Source organism: Umbelopsis ramanniana (genome assembly GCF_025399195.1).
Source record: "Umbelopsis ramanniana AG unplaced genomic scaffold K450scaffold_26, whole genome shotgun sequence".
Lineage (NCBI taxonomy): Eukaryota > Fungi > Mucoromycota > Umbelopsidomycetes > Umbelopsidales > Umbelopsidaceae > Umbelopsis > Umbelopsis ramanniana.
Window position 1 is genome coordinate 155,435 of NW_026252112.1, and position 20,383 is coordinate 175,817.

Below are 20,383 nucleotides of genomic sequence, written 5' to 3' on the forward strand. Positions count from 1 at the left end.
TCCAGCAATCTATTAACGACCTACAGTTTGTCTTTCTTTTTCTCTTCTTTCTCCACTTGCATGTGCCCATACGGCGACTCCATGGCTCCCTTGACGTCAGTTCATCATTTTGCTCAAGACACTATGGCTCACAAAGAAACTCCTACACCCATTCACTCTCAACCCAGGTCTTCGGAGGAAGAATCACCCTCAGAATGCACTGAAGATGATATTTCAGACGAGGATGACGATATGACCCCTGTAAAAAACGAAAGTTCAGAGCATCCCAACGGTTTGTTTCTCAACTTTTCATCCAACCTGACCGAACAATCTTTTGGCAAGAAGAAGACAAAAAGTAAACGACAAAACGCATATAAAGTAAATGGCATCAATATCTTGAACAGGTAATCGATTATATCTCAACAATTATAGCAAAAAACCAAACATGGGTACTAACATTTATCTTTCCCTTAACCTGTTTTTTATCATATCTAGAAATAATCTTGATAGTAAGACTGCCATAGAACGAATCCGGCGACGCCGAGAGAATCATAATTATGTCGAACGTCGCAGACGGGATGTTATAAACAATACCATCATGGATATTGCCTCAGTGGTTCCTAATGCTATGACCAGTGGGCAAAAGCCAAACAAAGGGAACATCTTACGACTTGCGCTGGATTACATTAAGGTATGTTGTGGATCTATGACTAACATGGGCTTAAACCTTCCCCGATCTAATCATATTCTTAATTTGGGACAATAGCAACTTCAGACCGAGAATCGGCAACTTCGACAACTGACTTCTTCGGATGATCGTAACAGTATGATTCCTTTGACACCACCAGCGAATCAAGCACCAACTCCTACCACTGTCTCCACACCCCACCGATCACCCGTGCATTCGGACATTGATCAGCCATCGCCTTTCCGACTGAAGCATCATGATATGAATGTTTTTGCAGCATCCGCTCCAAACTCGCCTAACTTCTCACGAACCTATTCCCCACAAACTGTGTCGCTTCCCTCATCGCCTATACATGGGTTGCCATTGCATGATGATAATACTCTCCCGTCTCTTAGTCTTCCACCCGCCAGACCGTTTCCCAGTCGCTCTTTGCCACCTTACTCGCCTGGCCCTCAAACCCCAGTGTCTCCTCATGCCAATTTTCTAGTGCAGCAGCAACCTCCTGTATTGCATTATAATTTTGTTAATCAGCCGCCACCAGCCACCGCTCCTCTCCCCGCACCGTCCGGTTTGCGGCCTATATTGCCCATGCGACCAGGTCCTCCACAACGTCCATTGAATTATGCGCAGAATCGCATGACAGGCTTGGAGAGACAGTATGGATCCGTATGCCGCTATTAGGGTTTCCCGAATCGAAAAGCCTCGTTAATGTACATACACCCAGGCTGGCGGGCAAGAAAAAAAAAAGCTCTTCAGGCAAGCTGACACACACACATCTTGCTGGAGGCTTTTTCATACACATACGTTATTCATAGCTTCTGCTGTCAAATCAAATTATTTCATTTCATATCTTTTCCAGTCAAAGCATCACTTACACTATTCTGTTGTTGTCTCGTGTTCCTCGGCACAGAGCAACGAAACCCTCACGCATACATTCCCACTCATTTTTGTAAACCCTGATCTATTTTAGTTTTGCCTTCTTCTAACCACATAAATATGATTGCACCCTCTGTGGATTGACTACCACTTTATATACATTTATGAAGAGAAATCTACTACAAAAAGTCGAAACAATCAAGCTTTTGGTGTCGCTCCGGCAGTTGTACAAATCTTAGAACAGCCAACGGATCACATGCACATTGAATCACCTCCGGCGGTCGGTCTTGGTCATGGCCAAGCTGAGATGGCCGCTGCGCGTTGAGCGCTTATGTTCTATGGCCATGTTCGGGGTACTTCTGCTACTACGAATACCGTCAATGTAGCGCGGGACTTGAGTAGGCGAAAGATTATGGTTGGGACGGGCTCGTCTGTCTCGATCATCATCGAGCGACTGCATTAGAATATTCGCTATGAGATCAGATTCGGGGTCTGGTTTGAGATGTTGTCTATCTTCCTCCAGTACCCTGCGCAACCTCATGCGATAGATGATGGCGTCAATGGTCAACTCTATCTGCAAATGGTTTCTGATTATAGACATTTCTACATACAAAAAGGGGGATATTTAGTATGGCGTTAGTTCGGTTTCGCTGTATTTGACACTACTCACTAGGCCATGTTGCCTTTTCTCCGCGAATCATAGCTTCCATGACCGACTGCGGAGTGGGATTGGACAGTACTTTCAAGAACTCAGAGTATCCAATCTCAGGCACTATGGTGATATCCCCGCTGTACCGCTGAGACATGATAGCTTGCAGTTTGTAGAATAAGGAAGGCATTACTCCCAATTCCGTCAGCTGGTAGAATAGATGGAAGAGCCGGCGGCGTTTAACATTTGTGTGCATGCTTCCTATTTTTGATGGACCATCTTTGCCCTACCTGCGTACAACGGTGCTGAAGCTCCCCTCGTGCCATAGACATGCAGAAGCTGGCAAACTGTTTACCCTTGGTCGTGGTGAGTGACGTTTGTAAGAAAGGAATGACATGAGGGTTGACTGCATTGGGTGGTTAGTTCGTGCCTATTGGAGCGGAAAGGAAAACCGTGGGTGTTACCGACTGACCTTGGCAGACAATAAAGTGATTGACATTGAATAACTCCGACAGCTTGTTCATTGGCAAATCACTAGAAAGGCAACATTGGGTTTACAATGCGTTCAGCGTGCGCCTAGAAGCTAACCCCGTCACTTACTTTTCCACAGAACCATCAATGTAAAGTTGACCTGGATAAAAAAGTAAAGTGAGTTTTCTGGCATGACCCCAGGGCATTGTATAGTCAAACTCACCGGTTGGGTTCCAAGGGATTATTTTTCCGCTAGCGTCTTTAGCATACAGTTGAGTCGAGCCATATACTAGTGGAACTGCACACGAAGCAGCGCTGGAAAAAGCAAAAGCGGGTTTAAACAGGTTATGAACTAGCGCAAAGTAGTTGCCATCTAATGTAAAAGTGCCTACTTACACTGCTGACCATATCAGCTTTAAACCGTAAGAAAATAAAAAACGGTTAGTGCCATGAATTTGTTTTTTTCTTTCGTTCATGCAAAAGTTAGACCTTAAAGTCAATATGTACATACCACGTTGGGTGCAGTGAGGTAGTTCAGTAACCGCGGCATATCATACAGGGTGGATGAGCTCACAGTAATATTCAAAATCCATCTCGTTCGGTTAAATGCTTCCTACAAAGGTGTTATTAAGGTTGGTAAAACTACACGATGGATACGGCCGGCTACCCACCTGAAAAGTCAGGTCACCTAAATTAGCTTGCATGGCGTCTGTTAAAATATCAACATCGTACAGCGTGCCGTATCGCAGCATGCGCTCCAGTCGCATTAATGGGGTATCGGGTTGGCCATCCCTCTCGAATACGTCCTAACACCGGTTATGTTAAGATAAAAGCAATCCTTCGAATTTCGCAATAAAACCTCCAGACATACCAATTTAACGCTGAGGGGATCAAAAAGCTGGGGTATTTCTTCTTCGGTTCGTGTGCACAGCAGCGCCGCCATGATGCTCCCGCTAGACGCTCCTGATATGATACGTGGCAGTAGCTTTGCTTCATAGAGGCACTTTATGACGCCAATGTGGTTTAAGCCTAGAACAAGTTGGATTTGTCAGTAACGCCACTCTCATTAAGAGCAACTAGACTGCTCATTACCTAAAGTTCCACCACCACTCAATAACAAAGACGTTCGACCGAAGCTCTGTCGGATGTTCAAGAAAAAATCATATTTTGCTTTGAGATCAAACACCTTGCCGTCTTCTATAATGGTAGCAGGCTCATCGCAAATCCAATTCAGCTGCGTCACAACTTCGTCAATGTACTCAGATATCAAATCCTTTGTGCCTATATTAGTGTAGCTGTAGAGCTTGTATCCAAGAATGTCAACAAATGTGAACTTGGAATCCTTATCTGGGTGGCGCACGACGTACCTTGGAGCAACCCATGTCACCTAAATTTCGAGCCAAGCTTGTTCGTAGCGCAAATATCATGGAGAGTTGATCATTGGATGCCCTGACATTTCGAAGTTGCTCCAATCGGGTTTGCAAAAGCTCCCAATCATAAACGTCAGATTTTGGATCCTTTTTCCAATCCTCCAAGCCTGTAATTACACAGTGAGATCGTTAAAGGATGGCACTACGTGAAGTGTCAAGGTGGAAACAGAAGATACCTTCAAGCTGGTCAAGTATGGTGGCGGCCTCTGCCCATTGATCATAGTTAGTAGCAACCGTAAGCAGATGCTTGTAGTACACGGTAGGGTCGGATGGCTTGATCAAACTTCGATATAATTTCTACAAAAGTCCGAAGCGGTCAACTTAACGTAAGGTGTCCATCATGCTATATGGAATAAAAAGTGGTACCTCTGACCAATAGCTTGCAACGTCTTTGGAAATGGATCGGGCCGACTGAATTAGCGGAGACATGGAGTTTGGCCAAGCGACCATGGCCATTGAATTCTTATCGACGATTGCGGAGTCATTTAAATGTCGTTTGATAGTCTCTTTCTCAGTCAGAGTCGACAGTATAAGGGACATTTGAACACTGACGAGACGGGTTTTACAAAGTAACAAAGGCAATAAGGGCTGGCAATTTATTTCTGTCATTTGAAGAAGATAGATTTTCACGTGTCTGTTTCTTGCTCTATAATCTGAGCGTGACTCTACAAAAAGTTGATGCCAAAGCCAGCTTGGAAGCCAGCCTGTTCAAGGTCGCCTCCAGAGAACTGTACAGGGAAACAAAAGTTGGCTTCGACCCTTGCGGCAGGGTGATGGAAGATGAGACCAACACCATATGAAATACGAGGATTGAGGAGTAGGGCATCTTTCGTCTTGCTGTATGACGTGCCTGTCGACCACTTGATCAAGTTGCCTGCATTCACGAAGGCATGTGCCTTGATCGGTTTGTCCATCATTCCCGGTACGGCTGCCACAGCACTCAAGCCAGCTGCCCAGTAAGCCTCTCCACCAGCAGCATCGTCTACAACACGGTTAGCCATCGGAACCTAAATATTGTCGTCCACGACACCGATCTTATACGTACCACCATCACGAGGCCCGATACCTCCAAGTTTGAATCCTCTGATCGATGTCGGTCCTCCTAATATGAATCGATCGGAAATGTGAGGCTCCTTCTTATCTAGACTAGCGATCAAACCAGCTCGGAATCCTCCACTAAGCACAAGAGGAGCCACTGTCTTTCCACTTTCGGCCACCACAGGCTGCAACAAGCGCTGATGAATTTGTACAGCAACCTCTTTCTTAAAGTAGCTGGTATCACTCTTTGTTGCTATGCCAGCAAGCTCATGATGGAATGAAATATAGTGACCGCGCGTAGGCAAGGTTGCATTATCGCGACGATCCCGAACAAAGGAACCCGTGATTGCAGTTTTGAGGGACTGGCCAGCCTGGTCCTTGACACTGGTGAGAGCGAACGAGACAATAAAACAATGGCGTTAGCGGCATGGCGCGCAGAAATTACCACCATTCGTATTGCTTACATTGAGGACGCAGTGCTTTGTGCTATAGTATCCCTCCAAGTAGCGTCGTATCCAAGTTCATGGAATCCAAACTTGGATATAGCCTGATGGAGATAGAATATTGCGTTGGATTCAGTCATGATTTGACGTCGTCCCCTAGTTGACAGCCACCTACCTTGAAGGCCACACCAGCGTTTCTATTAAACTCTTCATAAGAAGCAATGCTAGTGTTATCTCTAAAACGCCCGCTGACATGAGCAACAAGCTTTGCATCCGGTGACGCATTGACTGGGGTGGACAAGTATGTCTATCGGAGGTTTGTCAGCGTCTGTCTGCATACAATCAATGACAGCTAAGTTGATGCGTACCTTGAAAGCAGCCTTATTTCTGTTACCAAATTCTACACTGGTTCCCAAAGTCTCTGCTCCTCCGAACAAGTTTCTCAACACAAAGTTGCCATTCTGATAAAAAACAAACCCAAAACGGAACGGCTATCAGTATCGCTGCCTTGTCATTGGAATGCTGATTTGGTACATCGTCCATATGCACTTACCACGTTAGCTTCGTTGTCAGCTATTTCGGCATTGGTTTTAACCACAGTTCGACCCTTTTCCTCCAATTTGAGAACGACATCAATGGCGTCGGTGGTTTCCTTTGCAGTATCTAACACAACTTCGATATTACTGAAAATATCGTGTCTCCGCAGCTTGTTGGCAGCATCTTGAACGCTTTCCACCACTTGTTGCACTGTAGTTGCTCCAAATATGCCTGATGTAATGCTATTTAAGAACGACGCGCGTGTGTTACCACTGCCTACCACGCGCAAAGAGTTGACATGCAACGGCGTCTCTGATTTGAGAAAACTCTGTAGTCATAGGGTCAGCCATCATGGTGGAATGGAAGACGCACTGAAGGAGAATGTTGATGCAAAATGCTCTTACAATATTTTGAAAGCTGTTGCTTGGATCGGCTGCTGACATGTTTTGTGAAATACTCAAGCCCTTGACAATAAATTCACAAGGGTTACCAAAATAAAAATCCCGGCGCTGGTTAAATTCATCATTTTTATGCAATGCCGAGATCAGTCTCAAATGTTCGTTCAACCAGACTTTAGAGACTTCTGCTGAAATGCAACTTTTTTCAAGATACTGAGAATGAGGCCGCAATTATCAATACTATTTTTATTAGAAATGCTTGCTTTTGGGTCTGTATTATCAAGTATTTTAAGTATTACATCTAGAAATCCTGTCATTTCTCTATCATTTCTAAAAATTTTAGTATTCGTAAATGTTCTTGTTATTTTTATTATTTATGAGGTCCAGAAGACTTGAAAAAAATCAACAATACGGTTCTAGTGCTCAGGCTTCCAAATATGAGAATTGACATTAACGTTGGAACTTTCCTATTTAACGATAGTTTCCAAGCCGTGTGTATCGTTATGATGAGATCGTTAAGACTATCTCACTGCCTGCTGATCTTGCAGACAAGGGAAAATACGTACCTGATCTATTTCGATAGGCGAATTGAAAGATTACCCTACCGTGCACATACTAGATGTGAGATTTCTCTGACAAGACCAGTACTCCACATATAAACTACCACCATAAGTACGCAAAAAACATGAAGTTCATTATTGTTTACAAAACAAGATCCGATCGACGGCCAGCTTTTGCGATCATCGTTCGATGCATACCATACTTCGATCCGGTAAGTGTACGGAAAGAAAAGAGTCATACTGGTCCGGAGAAAGGAGACGGGGGACGGAGACAGGCTTACCGAGACAAGTGAATGAATCAGTGCACACGCGTCGTCTATGGCTTAGCATTTGCAGGCCAAGGAATTTCTGGGTATGACCCAAGAGCCGCTTGGCATGCAGGCCCTGCGCGACAAGAATCCAAGGTTTTACTTTTCCATATGGGGAGTTTTTTGACCGCAACACAATATCTTAAAAAATAAAGCGTCACGCATGTTCACGCGCAGTTTCAGTAAATTAATAAAAACCCCCAAGTTTTCTACTTCCATTGTTCATTAAACACAATGTCATATCAAAACACTTCAAAAACTGGACAGAATAGGTTTGGAGTATTCCAATCTATCGATCCAATCTTACCTCTCGCTGCTATCTTCGGGTCTAGAGCATTATTAGGCGCTACATTGTTAGCTTCTGCTCTCCTTCCTAGGCCACTTGCTGCAGGCGCTGGCGTTATTGCGTTGATTTCTGCATACAGGAATGCAATCAGCTTCACTTTCAAATCCTACTTGTTTCCAGAAAATCCCAAAAAACTCACATTGGGAGAAAAGCGTTCAGTCAACCTCGATACCAATTCTACCGAACCTATCCCTTTCCGAGTGGCACCGGTCATCAAGGGAGATTTCTGTGTCTTTTTGATTGGTTTTAGAGTCAATGGATTTGCACGCGGCGGCGATAGCGGTTGGCTCGGACAAGCCATGTCAGACATGTTAGCGGAACTCCAAGATCAACCAGAACTTGGCTGTATGAACTGCGATTCATATGTCTCACCCAACCCCCTTGGAGGATCTACATTTTTGCTTGTTCAATACTGGAGATCGTATGAGCAGCTGGTAAACTACGCTCGCGGACAAGATCTGAAGCACTATCCTGCTTGGATGCGCGTAATGAAGGAGTCTAAATCAAATGGAGCTCTTGGTGGTATTTGGCACGAGACATTCAAGGTCAGAGATGGTGAATACGAAGGTATCTATGTCAACACTCCACCTTTCGGGTTAGGAAAAGTTGGTCTCGTACCTGCTATTGGAAAGATGACCACCTCTAAGGGACGTACAGGTGATTCGGATGGAAAGGATTATTTAGAAGGAACTGATGAGGCCTATACGAACCTTAACAAAATCAATGTTGAGGTTCAAAAATGTCCTATTTCCGGTGCGGAAGGAGCTCAATGCCCTGTTCCCCATGCATGATTGACTGTATAGAATATAAATGCTGTAACATCAAATAATTTGTAAAGTGTAATAAATGGTTTATAAAAACGTAATTTGCTGTATGTATTTGCTATTTATAATATGTAAGAAGTTACAGTACAAAATGATGTGAAGGGTGAATCAGTGAGGGAGGGGGATTCAGGACATATTTATAATTGTGAGGCAACAATGCCTTTTTTTCTTCGGCGTAGAGGCTTTATACGCGATATCCACGTCTACGAAGCAACGCCCGTTTACCAGCCTTGTAAAGCTCCGCAAAGGCAATATACGCTACGCAAGATGCAGCGACCATGCCCCATTCCCAGTCAATGGGGGAATGCTTGAACACGGAGGTATTCAAAACGGGTACGTACAAGGTGATGAGCAATAGGACGAAACCAATACCGAAACTGTAGAACAGGTACTTGTTATGGTTTCTTCTCAGATATCTCCAGTTCCAGGTAGAGTGAATAAGGTCTCGGCACGTGAAGGCATGGAGGAGAATAAGGATGGTCAAAGCGGCGAACAAGGCACCACGAGCACGGAAGACCTGTTCACAGCCAGGGTTCAATCCTTCGTTACAGTATTGGCCAAGGTTACCATCGCCATAGCCGTAAATAACGACGATGAAGTTCAAAAGACAGATGATACCGATCATAAAACCGTAAAAGAGGATATCAATGACATTTGACCAGGCGAACAGTCCCTCACTACGGCGACGAGGAGGCACTTTCATAGCATCTTCCGAGATAGGTTCCAAGCCGAGACTCATAGCAGGAGGTGAACTGGTCAGGATATTGTTGAAAAGAATTTGAACGGGTGAGAGAGGGAAGACCGAGGTACCATCCACATCAACGAAGGCAAGACCAATGAGAAGAGGAACCACTTCAGCGACGTTGCCGGAAATCATGTGGACAACGAAGCGAGCAATATTGGAGAAGACACGGCGACCCTCTTGAATGGCAAGGACAATGGTAGAGAAGTTATCGTCGGTTAAGATAATGTCGGCGGCTTGTTTGGCTACATCGGAACCAGTCTGTCCCATGGCAATACCAATATCGGATTCTTTCAAACTTGGACTGTCGTTCACGCCATCTCCAGTCATACCAGCAATTTTTCCACGGCGATGAAGAGCTTCTATCATCTTGACTTTAGTATCTGGTGAACAGCGAGCAATGACCAAAGGAAGACTTGGCAGGGCATCAATGGTTTCTTCACTGAGCTTATCGAACTCCATGGCAGTCATGACCAATTTATCTTCTCCGACAACAACATGATCGACTCCTCCTTCCTTGGACACTCCGCGGCCGTAATTTTCGGGTAGAATACCCACTTCTCTGGCGATGGCGGTGGCAGTAGCGTGATGGTCACCTGTCAACATATGAACAGTGATACCGGCTTCATGGCAGCTTTGGACGGAAGGCTTTGATTCAACGCGAGGCTAAACAGGCGAAAGGTACAAGCGTTAGTGAGATCGACTGTTGATTGTATAGCGCCTAACATGCAAAAAAAAAAAAAAAAGGTAGAATAAACTTACTGGATCGTAAATGCCGCATAAACCAATGAGCGTAAAGTCAACATCAACATCTTCACGGGTCAAGTCGTCGGGTCCAATATCGCCCTTTTCGAATTTCATGGATTTGGTTGCCAAGGCAAGGACACGTAGACCATCACGGGCGAGGTTTTCCACTTGTGGGAATACAATGTCTTCCATTTCTTGTTGTGACATGGGCCTTACACCACCTTCTTGGTCCGAGAATTGAATACTGCTGCAGCAAGCTAAAACCCGTTCGGTGGCACCTTTGAGGAAAGCAACGGCCTGACCTGTGGGGTTCTTGTAAATGACACTCATGCGTTTCACACCGGAATCAAATGGATATTCGGCCAACAATGTCCATGGTGTCCCATTTTCATCGCTGGTAAGTCTCTTGTTACCCATTTTAACTTTATGGGCAAATACTTGCAAAGCGGATTCAGTTGGATCACCTTGGGTAATCCACTCTCCATTTTCCTTATCTCTACGAATGGTAGCAGTGTTGCAGAGAGAGGTATTCTGAATGAGCTGCGTCATGGCTGGGGACATGGTTTCTTGAGTCACAGGGGTGGTGGAGTCCTGTGCAGTAATATCGCCTTCTGGTATAACACCAAGTCCAGATACATTGAAGTGACCATCAGCAGGGAGCCAGAATCGAGTCAAGACCATTTTGGATTGTGTCAAGGTTCCAGTTTTATCGGAGCATACATTGGTGACCGCACCAAGACTTTCAAGGGCGGCCAGTCGTCGGACCAAGCACTTCTTGTCGGCCATAGATCGCACGCCAAACGCTTGGGTAAGGGTTACGACGGCGACAAGACCTTCAGGAATAACAGCAATGGCCAACGAGATTGCATATAGGATGACTTCATCGTTGATATGGAATTTGGAGGCACCAAAGGTGATGATGATGGATATAATCGCCACAGCAAGCATAACAAGCGCCATGCGATCCAATGCCTTTTGCAAAGGGGTCTTGCTATTTTCACCGGAATCCATCAACCGCTTGGCAATTCTTCCGATTTCTGTGTTCATACCTGTGGCTGTGACGATGGCATGGCCACGGCCTTTGACAAGGATAGTGCTGGAGAAACCCATATTGACACGATCGCCGAGGGGAATTTCGGCGTTTGGAATCGTAGCTGGCCTGAAAATAGAAAAAATAAAAATGAGGATTTGCATTTCAGTGAGACAACTATGCCGGTATCATGCCACTTACTCTTTGTTAACGGGTAGAGATTCTCCGGTAAGCAAGGCTTCATCGACTTCAAAGTTGAAGCACCTGATTTTTGAAAATAAAATAAAAAGATTAGCTGATTAGATGGATAGTTCTAACATATCGCTTTTCCGATCGTATGTTTGGCATTTTTTTTTTTTACTCACTCGATAATTCTGCAATCGGCACCAATAACGTCACCGTGTTTCAACGACATAATATCACCAGGCACTAGATCACGAGTAGCAATCGTAACTAGATGTCCATGGCGTACAACTTTACTTGTGGGAGAGGCAAGGCGACGGAGAGACTCCATTGTTTTTTCAGCCTTGTATTCTTGAAAGAAGCCAATGGCGGCATTCAACACGATGATAGCGGCGATGACACCACCTTCTACCCAATCCTTAAATACAAAGGAAACGACCTATAGAAGAAATAGAATAGACATTAGTTGCATTAAAATTGAAGTTACTATTTCCCCAACGCGCAGAAAGGAAGTAAAGAAAAAAGAGTCCCAATTGCTTACCATAGCAATGATCAAAATCAAAATCAGAATATTGAATATTTGCCGCATTAGCACTTTCCAAGCACTAACGCCGCCTTCGCCTGAGAGTTCGTTGCGTCCATACTTTGTCAGTCGTTCACTGGCTTCCGCTTCAGTAAGTCCTTCCTCCATGTCTGTCTTCAAGATTTCAGCAACAGCAGCCAAATCCATGGCGTGATAGTCGGGTCCAGCAGGTGCAACGCCTGCGTTTGGTTTGCCAATTTTCTTAAAGTTCATTCTTTTCATGACTTTGGATCGAACGGACATGGCATCGCTGCTAGTACCGGTGGAATTGGAGGTCGCTGACCGCTTGAGCGGTTTGACCAGCTTACTTATGCGATGCTTTTCATTTTCGTCGATGGTAATATTGTTTTGGCCAGGTTGATTGGGGCCGTTTTCAGTATTCATACGAATGATAACAATTGTACCAAAAACTTATTTAGAAATAACTCTGACTTTATATATGCGCACGTATCGAAAACTGAAACTAACTTGTGCGTCGGACTCTATTGTTATCGTCTACTTTGAAGTATGGAAGTTCGGGATGTCTCAGATATACATTTCCAACAAACAATTCGCAATTCAAACTTTCATGGAAACCCAAGAACCACATGGGATAACATCACCATAATTGAATAATGAGAGGTCCTCGCTGATGATCCCTTACGTTTGAGACACGAATTCATAATGTTTATGTTTCTACAATAGCGCAGCCTAGCAATGAGCCATGCAGTAGGGTAGATGGCCATGCAAGGTTCACCATATTCGGCAGTTTCACTGTGGTTTCTGGAACAAGGTCCCACCACTTTGGACAGCGCTTCACACCTTTGTAGGGTCACCTGACTTCCCACATCCAATCATACGTCAGTAAATTTCACGTGTTGACCAAACTGCGATTTGTAAGAAAGGGCCGTACTGCGGTCATCGTATGAGGAAGGAACTACCAAGTTGTTGAGAGATAAGCATTCAAGAGAATGGGAATGACTTAGAAGCATCCAAGTCTATTTACTAAGGCAAGACATGCTTGTATATCATGCTAATCACGTGCCCTTCCGAATGAAAAAATGACTGACCTTCAGTTCGTCAAAGATGAGGCCTGAGCGCTAGGAACAAATCGACATAGTATAGTGATGAACTTGGTGCTCTCAGATAATGTTGGTCTTACTTAACGAAAATTACCTCATCGACCCTTGATCTTCGTTTAAAGTCCGTTTTCCTCACTTTCCGACCTGGGGTGACTATTGCAAAGAATTCATTCAACTTTCTCCTGGCCATTGACTAAGCACACGAGCAGATATTAAAAAGTTTAATGGAACTCAGGATACTTGGGTTTTTTTAATTAAAGATATCCCCCAGCAACGATCAAAGGAGACAGGCTACATTCTCAGCCCTTTTCAAGCATAACGACACAGTTCATTGGTTCAGATGCACTTATTTATTTCATAAAAAATATATCCTCGATATCTGGCGCCCGCGAATGGCGTAGTCGTGCATCTTCTCGTCTTCATTCACCATGGATGAAACAAGGCAACCGTTACTTTCAGATCGACAAGAGGATGAAGAGGAACGCGAGATCTCTTCACCCAACGGAAGAGATGTGTCCTATCATCGACCCGTCTTCGTCCAGCCGGGAAAATTCACCTCACTTGAGAAACTCCTGTTTTTTGTTAGCTCCGTTTTGCTGATTCTACTTTCTGTGTTTGCCGGTTTATATGCTAGAAGTGCTATGGAGGGCAAACCTCCAGTGCCTGGTCCTCCCAAGTCAGATCCCCCGACAGAAACTCCTCCGGCAGACGAAGTAAAGCATATTTCTCACGAGGTGTTTTTACACGGCCTGGCGAAAAACCACTTTTAACCCCCCAATGTTTGATTGAAAAAATTAGATTTGTACAAAGCCAGAGTGTGTGATAACCGCTTCTCAGATTTTACAAGTAAGCATGTCCGCCTTTGACTTTAGCGTGTCTACCGTTGCCAACACGTTTATTTGCAGGATATGGACCAAACGGCTGACCCTTGCGATGATTTCTATCAATATACATGTATGAATAACATTGACGTGTTCTTCTTTGTATACTCATTGTTACCATGTGTAGAACTAACAGTGACTACGAATCTGTAGGTGGAAACTGGATTGAAACCCATCCCATCCCCGAGAGCAAGTCTCGCATTGGAACATTTGACAACTTGTTTGAGAATAATATGAAGGCTATTCAAAAGATTCTTTCAAAGGACTTCAGCTCTGTGGTAGCCGATGTAGACGGCGAACTGCCTCCACCAGACAAAGTCATTGATGAACAGAACTTCAAAAAGATCAAAGACTTTTATGAGTCTTGTTTGGATGAAGACTCCATTGACAGCGTAGGCGCTGAGCCTTTGTATCCCATGTTTGAAGAAATTCAAAAATTGTTACCACTGTCGGATTTGCAAAACCAAGATGCCAAAAAAATCAGCCAAGTCCTTTCCTATCTCATGCAAAGAGGAGTTAATCCATTGTTCCAACTGGCTGTCACACCTGATGACAAAGACCCCGACTCGTATGCTATCCAAATGTGGCAGTCTGGTCTTGGAATGAACTCCAAGGAATATTACGAAGACGAGTTCTATGTCAAGTCTTACCAAGACATTGTGACGGAGATTCTTCAAGTTTTGTTTGCAAAGGATAATGGCAAATTCGGCTGGAAATACAACAACCCTGGTGCCACTGCCAAGCGTATTGTAGACTTCGAAAAGGCCTTGGCCAAGATTAGCGATACCTCCGACCAACTGCAGGATCCCGAAAGCATCTACAACCCATTCACTATCACGCAGTTACACGAGCGTTCTGCAAGTATCGACTGGGACCTTCTCATTACTGAGCTCCTTCCCTCATCTGTGTCTCGTCCTAAGCAAATTATTGTCTCTTCGCCCAATTACTTGGGCAACCTGTCTACTCCCCTTCTGCAATCTACCAATCCTCGGTCCCTGCAATTCTACTTTATCTGGCATACACTTTTGAATTACATTGACGACTTGGGTGAAGAGTTCACGAAGCCCAAGCGCAAGCTGGACGCTCTTTTGTCGGGCGTAAGCGCTCGTGTTAGTAAGCCACGATGGGAATACTGCATAAGACAATTGGACAATTCTCTCGGTTTCTTGGTCGGTAGATATTATGTACTGGACCAATTCAAGGGCAATGCTCGTGAAAGAGCCGACAGCTTTGTCGAAAGCATCAACGATGCCTTTGTCGACCGTCTTCCCGACTTAGACTGGATTGATGACACCACCAAACAGCGAGCCGTTGAGAAGGTTAGTACAATGCCATGCCGTTCGGAAAATGAACGCTTAAATTTAACCGAAACGTTTTTTTGACTTTTTTAGGTTCGCGCTTTGACACGCAAAATTGGTTATCCCACTGGCACGCCTGATACTTTGTCCCCTGTTTCACTTTCCGAATTCTATAATGGTCTGCACGTAAACAAAGGCGACCATTTTGGAAACATCCTGAGTGCTTCCGCCTTTGACGTGCGTAGTATGTGGAAGAGAATTGGTAAGCCGGTCGACAGGAGCATGTGGGAGATGACTCCGCAAACTGTGAACGCTTATTACAATCCACCTGGCAACGAGGTAAGATGCGGGATAGACTCGGCACCTTCTACCGGTTTTGACTAATACCAGCATCTGGCAGATCGTATTTCCAGCTGGTATCTTGCAGCGGCCTTACTTCAACTTGGATGACCCCGATTATCTCAACTATGGAGGCATTGGTGTTGTGGTTGGCCATGAGCTTACAGTAAGTCAACGTAAAGCATTTGGACAACAAACAGAGGGGCGGATTTGAGGAGAGAGGGATGGGGAAAGGGGCAAGGCATAGGTGCCTCCTCCTGGACCATTTTTGCTAACGACTGCGTACCTATCCTCTGCACCTCCCGCCGTCCATCTGCGCGTACAAAGATTATTTTTTGGTTTTACTGACCGCGTGACTTCATTTTTTTCCATTAGCATGGTTTCGACGATAATGGACGACAGTACGACCCCGAAGGCAAACTCCGCCAATGGTGGACTGACGAAACGGTGGAGGCGTTCAAGGTTAAGGCTCAGTGTTTCATAGATCAATACTCCAACTTTACCGTCAAAGGTCCCAAGGGCGAGGAAGTTCACGTCAACGGAAAACTAACCCTAGGAGAGAATCTAGCAGATAATGGAGGTCTGCGTGAAGCGTTTTCTGCCTGGAAAAGGCGATTCGATCAGGATGTGGACTTACCGGACTCTGAAAAGAAGTGGAACAACGTAATTCTACCTGGACTAGAGCATTTGAGTCGAGAGAAATTGTTTTACGTCAATTTTGGCCGAGTTTGGTGTGGCAAGTCCACTCCTGCTAAGGCGGTACTTGGGGTGAGTTAGCGGATCAAAGTTTTAATTGCTTTTTTTTATTGGTAATGTTGGTCTTAACTTTGTAACTTTTTCCCCCCAGGTACGCACTGATCCGCACTCTCCCCCATCATGGAGAGCCATGGGAGCGGTTCAGAACTCTGAGCACTTTGCTGAAACGTTCCAGTGTAAGAAGGGAAGCAAAATGAACCCGGTCAGCAAGTGTGATCTGTGGTAAAAAGCTTGAGAAAATGAGATAATAATAAATGTGTAAAGCCCGTTGTCCTACCCCGATACCTTGTAAACTCGAACGGGGCGGTTTGATTGGGTATCTCAAATTTAGTGAATGGAAATTTTTAGTTTCAGCGCGTACCAGGGCTTGGCTTTCTATCCCTTCTCTTCTTTCTCTTTATTCTACTCTATGCCTCCCAACAACAGGGCCATAGAGCCTACCCTATACACATACATCACTCGCAAAGAGTTGAATGAACGGGTGAAGCAAGGAGAACATTTGATCATTTTCAATGACAAAGTTTATAAACTCGATCGCTGGATCAAGTACCACCCTGGCGGCGAGCTGGCTATTCGGCATGTAGTAGGCAAGGACGCTACAGACGAGATCACTGCCATGCACCCAGCGTATATTTACGAGAAAACCATCCGGTCATTTTATGTTGGCGAATATGTGGAGAATCTTTTGCAGCTGCCAAGCAAAATCGCATCTGTCCTTCCCCCTCCTTCTGAGCCAGTCCTGTCTGATGAACACCGGTCCAACGATCTGATCACACGACTTTACCTTGAGCACAAAAAAGCTCAGGACGATGTCTTCCTTGCACCTCAAGCTGACATACAAACTGTACGCTCTCGGTACAGACGTCTGGAAAAAGAACTTGTAGCAAGAGGCCTTTTCCGTTGCAACTACTGGAGATACGGAAAGGAAGTCTGTCGCTATATCACCTTCTTCTATCTCGCCCTGTACCTCACATTGAAGGGCACTGAGACCTGGCACTACCTTTTAAGCTCTGTGTTCATGGCCGCATTCTGGCATCAAATAACATTCACAGCCCACGATGCTGGCCACAATGGCATTACCAGCAACAGCAAGATCGATCACCTTATTGGGATTTTTATAGCCGATTTCTGCGGAGGTCTTTCTATTGCTTGGTGGAAAAGTAGCCACAACGTTCATCATATTGTCACCAATGACCCCGTCCATGACCCTGATATTCAGCAGATGCCTTTCTTCGCTATGACTACCCGAACCTTCAATGCCTACTCTTCCTATTACAAGCGAATTATGGCATTCGATGCTGCTGCCAATTTCTTAATACAGCACCAACATAAGCTTTATTACATTATTCTGGCATTTGGTAGATTCAACCTTCACGCTTTGTCTTTCAGCCACCTTTTGACCGCCCCTGTGGTCCGTCGTCGTTGGTTGGAGCTGTTTGGTATTGTCTTCTTCTTCTCCTGGTTCTCGTACTTCCTCTCCTATGTACCATCTGCCACGCTTCGAGTCGCTTATGTTCTCATCTCTTACATGCTGACTACCCCTCTGCACGTTCAAATTACTCTGTCTCATTATGGTATGTCAACCGACGATCTTGGCCCTGAGGAACCTTTCCCTAGCAAGATGCTTAGAACTACTATGGACGTTGACTGCCCAGAGTGGTTGGATTGGTTCCATGGTGGATTGCAATATCAAGCTGTTCATCATTTGTTTCCCCGCATGCCCCGACACAATCTTCGGCAAGTGGTGCCGCTTGTCAAACAGTTCTGTAAGGACCTTGATTTGACTTATCACGTGTACACCTTCAGCAAAGGCAACGGTGTCGTCCTTGGTGCCTTGAAATCTGTAGGCGATCAGGTACGATTGATGAACGAAGTTGCCCATCACAACGTTGAAGAGATGGTCGCTCCTGCCTCATAAAAAAAATGCTATTTTTATTCCCCCAGCACCCACCGAATTGCGCTGATTTAACAATTTAGCTTTTTTTTGTGTTTTCTTTTCCACAAACTTTTTTTTCTGTTGTATAACAATTTTTTTTTCACTTTATCTCTTTCAATCGATATGATGTTACATGACTGCTCATCCAATAAATTATTTAACCGTGATAGAAAAACTGTTGTCTGCAGATGTTTGATCAGGGATAACAGCCTAGAGAACTTGTAAAATCTTTTTTTTTTTAAAAAAAAAAAAACCAAATGAGCCCATGACGTAACTGGAGCCCTTGACTTGCTTGGCAAACCTTTTTTTTTTAAAAATACTAAAACTTGTGTAGTTTTTAATGATGGTAATTCAAAAGAAACAGAAAATGTCTAACGTATAACGATTTGGGATTGAAACAAAGTAAGAAGAGGGTAATTGCTATGAGTAGAAGGAATATGGTACACAAAGAGAACCCAGAGGTGGAAGAATGATGGAACATGGAAATAGAGCAACCAGTTGCCTTATGCAAAAATTACAGTGGTTCTTTTTTTTTTTGTTTAGAACTTGACGTGAGTGCCGGAAGGACCGGAGGGTCGGTTGAAGCCTCCACGACCACCACGAGCACCTCCACGACCACCACGGTCTCCGAAACCACCACGGCCTCCACGGCCACCGCGATCACCGAAACCTCCACGGCCACCTCCACGACCACCGCCGAAGCCTCCACGACCACCACCGCGACCACCACCGAAACCACCACCGTTGCCGCCAGCATTTTGGGGTCGAGCACCACCAAAGTCAAGACGAACAGCACGACCGAGAATTTCAGCACCGTTCATGGCATTGATAGCAGCTTCAGCACCTTCTTCGCTGTCAAATTGGACATAACCGTATCCCTTAAGGTTACCGGTTTCGCGGTCAGTGGGCAATCGGACGCCAATGACGTTACCGTATTCTTCAAAGGATTGACGAAGAGTGGTATCGTCCATATCGAAGCTGAGGTTACCGCAGAAAACGGTATCAGATTTGGCGCTGAGGGGCTTGGAGCGTTGAGCTCCATTGTCATGGGGTTGGCTACCACGGGTGGGAGCATCATCAATACGAAGTTGACGACCCATGAATTCAGTCTCATGGTATTCCTTGGCCTTTTCCTTGGTCTCGGCATCAGCAAAGTCAACATAACCGTATCTTTTTAAAAAAAAAAAAAAATTTTTTTTTGTGTAAGTCAAATTGCTAGGTAGGCAGTCATACCAATGTCAAAAAAATTTCGGGACTTACCCCTTGGATCGACCAGTCATCTTGTCGCTAACAATACGGGCATCAATGACGGTACCGCACTCAGCAAAGAGTTGCTTAACATCATCGTTGGTAGCATTGTAATCCAATCCACCAATCCAGATGGTGTGGATTTCGTCGGATTCAACCTTGGCAACCTTAGCAGGGTTCTCAGCCTCGGTATCAGCCTTGCGCTTACCGTTGGTGGTAGCTTCAGCCATATCTTCATCCTCCTCGGATTCAGAGTCGCTGCTGGAGGAATCAGAGTCGCTCTTCTTGGCTTCCTCCTTTTCGTCTTCGCTTTCGCTGCTGCTGTCATCAGACTCTTCCTTCTTGGCAACTTCCTCCTCGGACTCGCTATCAGATGAGCTGGAGTCAGCCTTGGCCTTCTCCTCCTCGGACTCGGAGGAGCTAGAGTCAGAAGACTCTTCCTTCTTGGCGGCCTTCTTGGTGACCTTCTTGGTGACCTTCTTGGTAACCTTCTTGGTCTCTTCCTCAGACTCGGAGTCGCTGCTGCTGGAGTCAGACTCGCTGGAAGAAGAAGAGGAGGACTCCTCAATCTTCTGCTTAACGGGCTCGGACTTCTTGGAAGCCTTTGAGGACTTTGATACCTTTGTGGTGGCCTTGGTAGCCTTTGCTGAAGCAGTCTTGGCCATAGTAAATGTTAATGGGAAGTGTGTGAGGGGAAGAAAACTTTTTTTTTTTTTGCTTTAGCTTTTTTTTTAGACCGTCACGCCCAATGTACACGTGATGAGACACTTTCTTTTTTTCTCTTTCCTCAATGCATTGGCGTAGCCTATCCACTTGAGATAAGCGCAGAAAAACGAGCACATACGATGTAGATCACCATTCATCATGACTGTTCAATTTTCATTCATTGTTAATGAAGATATGCTGATCTCTCATGATAAAAGGGCTCTGGATCGAAACTTCAGCTTAGTTGCGATGAAACACCGCTGGAACGGTGGAAAAAAGACTGCTTCCTATTAATGAAAATTTTTTGAGCCAGTTTCAAACCCATAT

At 44.9% G+C, this 20,383-nt stretch overlaps 10 protein-coding genes across 10 annotated transcripts; 5 read left to right on the forward strand and 5 right to left on the reverse strand.

The window, feature by feature from the left end:
- The first annotated feature begins 43 nt into the window (after window positions 1–43).
- Window positions 44–1,580, forward strand: K450DRAFT_240403 (uncharacterized protein). Its single transcript, XM_051588927.1, has 3 exons — window positions 44–383; window positions 475–670; window positions 746–1,580. The coding sequence occupies exons 1-3, from the start codon at window positions 61–63 to the stop codon at window positions 1,346–1,348; spliced, it is 1,122 nt and encodes a 373-aa protein (XP_051444810.1). The 5' UTR covers window positions 44–60; the 3' UTR covers window positions 1,349–1,580.
- On the reverse strand, window positions 1,580–5,178 carry K450DRAFT_240407 (uncharacterized protein). The gene is made up of 15 exons (XM_051588928.1): window positions 5,139–5,178; window positions 4,460–5,075; window positions 4,270–4,390; window positions 4,031–4,200; window positions 3,756–3,966; window positions 3,535–3,692; window positions 3,335–3,469; window positions 3,175–3,276; window positions 3,060–3,076; window positions 2,887–2,978; window positions 2,793–2,823; window positions 2,665–2,726; window positions 2,483–2,598; window positions 2,214–2,400; window positions 1,580–2,146 (listed from the first exon to the last, which is right to left on the reverse strand). Exons 2-15 carry the CDS (start codon window positions 4,700–4,702, stop codon window positions 1,812–1,814), a joined length of 1,980 nt encoding a protein of 659 aa, XP_051444811.1. The 5' UTR covers window positions 4,703–5,075; window positions 5,139–5,178; the 3' UTR covers window positions 1,580–1,811.
- Window positions 4,571–6,597, reverse strand: K450DRAFT_240409 (uncharacterized protein). Its single transcript, XM_051588929.1, has 7 exons — window positions 6,516–6,597; window positions 6,128–6,439; window positions 5,943–6,035; window positions 5,750–5,881; window positions 5,596–5,678; window positions 5,139–5,515; window positions 4,571–5,075 (listed from the first exon to the last, which is right to left on the reverse strand). Exons 1-7 carry the CDS (start codon window positions 6,552–6,554, stop codon window positions 4,759–4,761), a joined length of 1,353 nt encoding a protein of 450 aa, XP_051444812.1. The 5' UTR covers window positions 6,555–6,597; the 3' UTR covers window positions 4,571–4,758.
- Window positions 6,598–7,535: 938 nt separating this feature from the next.
- K450DRAFT_240417 (uncharacterized protein) lies at window positions 7,536–8,553 on the forward strand. The gene has a single exon (XM_051588930.1). It carries the CDS (start codon window positions 7,612–7,614, stop codon window positions 8,512–8,514), a length of 903 nt encoding a protein of 300 aa, XP_051444813.1. The 5' UTR covers window positions 7,536–7,611; the 3' UTR covers window positions 8,515–8,553.
- A 1-nt stretch (window position 8,554) lies between these two features.
- K450DRAFT_240420 (uncharacterized protein) lies at window positions 8,555–11,263 on the reverse strand. The gene is made up of 2 exons (XM_051588931.1): window positions 10,052–11,263; window positions 8,555–9,955 (listed from the first exon to the last, which is right to left on the reverse strand). The coding sequence occupies exons 1-2, from the start codon at window positions 11,228–11,230 to the stop codon at window positions 8,732–8,734; spliced, it is 2,403 nt and encodes an 800-aa protein (XP_051444814.1). The 5' UTR covers window positions 11,231–11,263; the 3' UTR covers window positions 8,555–8,731.
- K450DRAFT_174581 (uncharacterized protein) lies at window positions 11,264–12,045 on the reverse strand (the record flags this gene model as incomplete). Its single annotated transcript, XM_051584199.1, has 3 exons — window positions 11,264–11,330; window positions 11,432–11,688; window positions 11,791–12,045. 3 exons carry the CDS (start codon window positions 12,043–12,045, stop codon window positions 11,264–11,266), a joined length of 579 nt encoding a protein of 192 aa, XP_051444815.1.
- Window positions 12,046–13,321: 1,276 nt separating this feature from the next.
- Window positions 13,322–13,663, forward strand: K450DRAFT_199150 (uncharacterized protein; the record flags this gene model as incomplete). The annotated part of the gene is made up of 1 exon (XM_051584590.1): window positions 13,322–13,663. The coding sequence occupies one exon, from the start codon at window positions 13,322–13,324 to the stop codon at window positions 13,661–13,663; it is 342 nt and encodes a 113-aa protein (XP_051444816.1).
- Window positions 13,619–16,782, forward strand: K450DRAFT_240435 (uncharacterized protein). The gene is made up of 7 exons (XM_051588932.1): window positions 13,619–13,739; window positions 13,799–13,847; window positions 13,928–15,093; window positions 15,166–15,411; window positions 15,473–15,577; window positions 15,787–16,179; window positions 16,259–16,782. Exons 2-7 carry the CDS (start codon window positions 13,802–13,804, stop codon window positions 16,391–16,393), a joined length of 2,091 nt encoding a protein of 696 aa, XP_051444817.1. The 5' UTR covers window positions 13,619–13,739; window positions 13,799–13,801; the 3' UTR covers window positions 16,394–16,782.
- On the forward strand, window positions 16,198–18,109 carry K450DRAFT_240445 (uncharacterized protein). The gene has a single exon (XM_051588933.1). It carries the CDS (start codon window positions 16,502–16,504, stop codon window positions 18,083–18,085), a length of 1,584 nt encoding a protein of 527 aa, XP_051444818.1. The 5' UTR covers window positions 16,198–16,501; the 3' UTR covers window positions 18,086–18,109.
- Window positions 18,110–18,360: 251 nt separating this feature from the next.
- Window positions 18,361–20,039, reverse strand: K450DRAFT_240465 (uncharacterized protein). Its single transcript, XM_051588934.1, has 4 exons — window positions 19,763–20,039; window positions 19,364–19,713; window positions 18,852–19,273; window positions 18,361–18,746 (listed from the first exon to the last, which is right to left on the reverse strand). The coding sequence occupies exons 2-4, from the start codon at window positions 19,579–19,581 to the stop codon at window positions 18,643–18,645; spliced, it is 744 nt and encodes a 247-aa protein (XP_051444819.1). The 5' UTR covers window positions 19,582–19,713; window positions 19,763–20,039; the 3' UTR covers window positions 18,361–18,642.
- Between the last annotated feature and the right edge of the window lie 344 nt (window positions 20,040–20,383).

What these genes read in the sequence shown, in the direction of transcription:
- K450DRAFT_240403 (XM_051588927.1), top strand. Translation starts at nt 61, where the DNA reads ATGTGCCCATACGGCGACTCCATGGCTCCCTTGACGTCAGTTCATCAT. An exon ending in GGCATCAATATCTTGAACAG is followed by an intron (nt 384 to 474) that starts GTAATCGATTAT and finishes TATCATATCTAG; the next exon opens with AAATAATCTTGATAGTAAGA. An exon ending in TTGCGCTGGATTACATTAAG is followed by an intron (nt 671 to 745) that starts GTATGTTGTGGA and finishes TTGGGACAATAG; the next exon opens with CAACTTCAGACCGAGAATCG.
- K450DRAFT_240407 (XM_051588928.1), bottom strand. Translation starts at nt 4,702, where the DNA reads ATGACAGAAATAAATTGCCAGCCCTTATTGCCTTTGTTACTTTGTAAA. An exon ending in CATACTTGACCAGCTTGAAG is followed by an intron (nt 4,201 to 4,269) that starts GTATCTTCTGTT and finishes GTGTAATTACAG; the next exon opens with GCTTGGAGGATTGGAAAAAG. An exon ending in ATCCCCTCAGCGTTAAATTG is followed by an intron (nt 3,470 to 3,534) that starts GTATGTCTGGAG and finishes AACCGGTGTTAG; the next exon opens with GACGTATTCGAGAGGGATGG.
- K450DRAFT_240409 (XM_051588929.1), bottom strand. Translation starts at nt 6,554, where the DNA reads ATGTCAGCAGCCGATCCAAGCAACAGCTTTCAAAATATT. An exon ending in ACGCTGGTGTGGCCTTCAAG is followed by an intron (nt 5,679 to 5,749) that starts GTAGGTGGCTGT and finishes TATCTCCATCAG; the next exon opens with GCTATATCCAAGTTTGGATT. An exon ending in TATCGGGCCTCGTGATGGTG is followed by an intron (nt 5,076 to 5,138) that starts GTACGTATAAGA and finishes ACCGTGTTGTAG; the next exon opens with ACGATGCTGCTGGTGGAGAG.
- K450DRAFT_240417 (XM_051588930.1), top strand. Translation starts at nt 7,612, where the DNA reads ATGTCATATCAAAACACTTCAAAAACTGGACAGAATAGGTTTGGAGTA.
- K450DRAFT_240420 (XM_051588931.1), bottom strand. Translation starts at nt 11,230, where the DNA reads ATGCAAATCCTCATTTTTATTTTTTCTATTTTCAGGCCAGCTACGATT. An exon ending in TATGCGGCATTTACGATCCA is followed by an intron (nt 9,956 to 10,051) that starts GTAAGTTTATTC and finishes TCGCCTGTTTAG; the next exon opens with CCTCGCGTTGAATCAAAGCC.
- K450DRAFT_240435 (XM_051588932.1), top strand. Translation starts at nt 13,802, where the DNA reads ATGGACCAAACGGCTGACCCTTGCGATGATTTCTATCAATATACAT. An exon ending in AACAGCGAGCCGTTGAGAAG is followed by an intron (nt 15,094 to 15,165) that starts GTTAGTACAATG and finishes TGACTTTTTTAG; the next exon opens with GTTCGCGCTTTGACACGCAA. An exon ending in TGGTTGGCCATGAGCTTACA is followed by an intron (nt 15,578 to 15,786) that starts GTAAGTCAACGT and finishes TTTTTCCATTAG; the next exon opens with CATGGTTTCGACGATAATGG.
- K450DRAFT_240445 (XM_051588933.1), top strand. Translation starts at nt 16,502, where the DNA reads ATGGAAATTTTTAGTTTCAGCGCGTACCAGGGCTTGGCTTTCTATCCC.
- K450DRAFT_240465 (XM_051588934.1), bottom strand. Translation starts at nt 19,581, where the DNA reads ATGGCTGAAGCTACCACCAACGGTAAGCGCAAGGCTGATACCGAGGCT. An exon ending in ATGACTGGTCGATCCAAGGG is followed by an intron (nt 19,274 to 19,363) that starts GTAAGTCCCGAA and finishes TTTTTTAAAAAG; the next exon opens with ATACGGTTATGTTGACTTTG. An exon ending in TCGACCCCAAAATGCTGGCG is followed by an intron (nt 18,747 to 18,851) that starts GCAACGGTGGTG and finishes GTGGCCGTGGAG; the next exon opens with GCCGTGGTGGTTTCGGAGAC.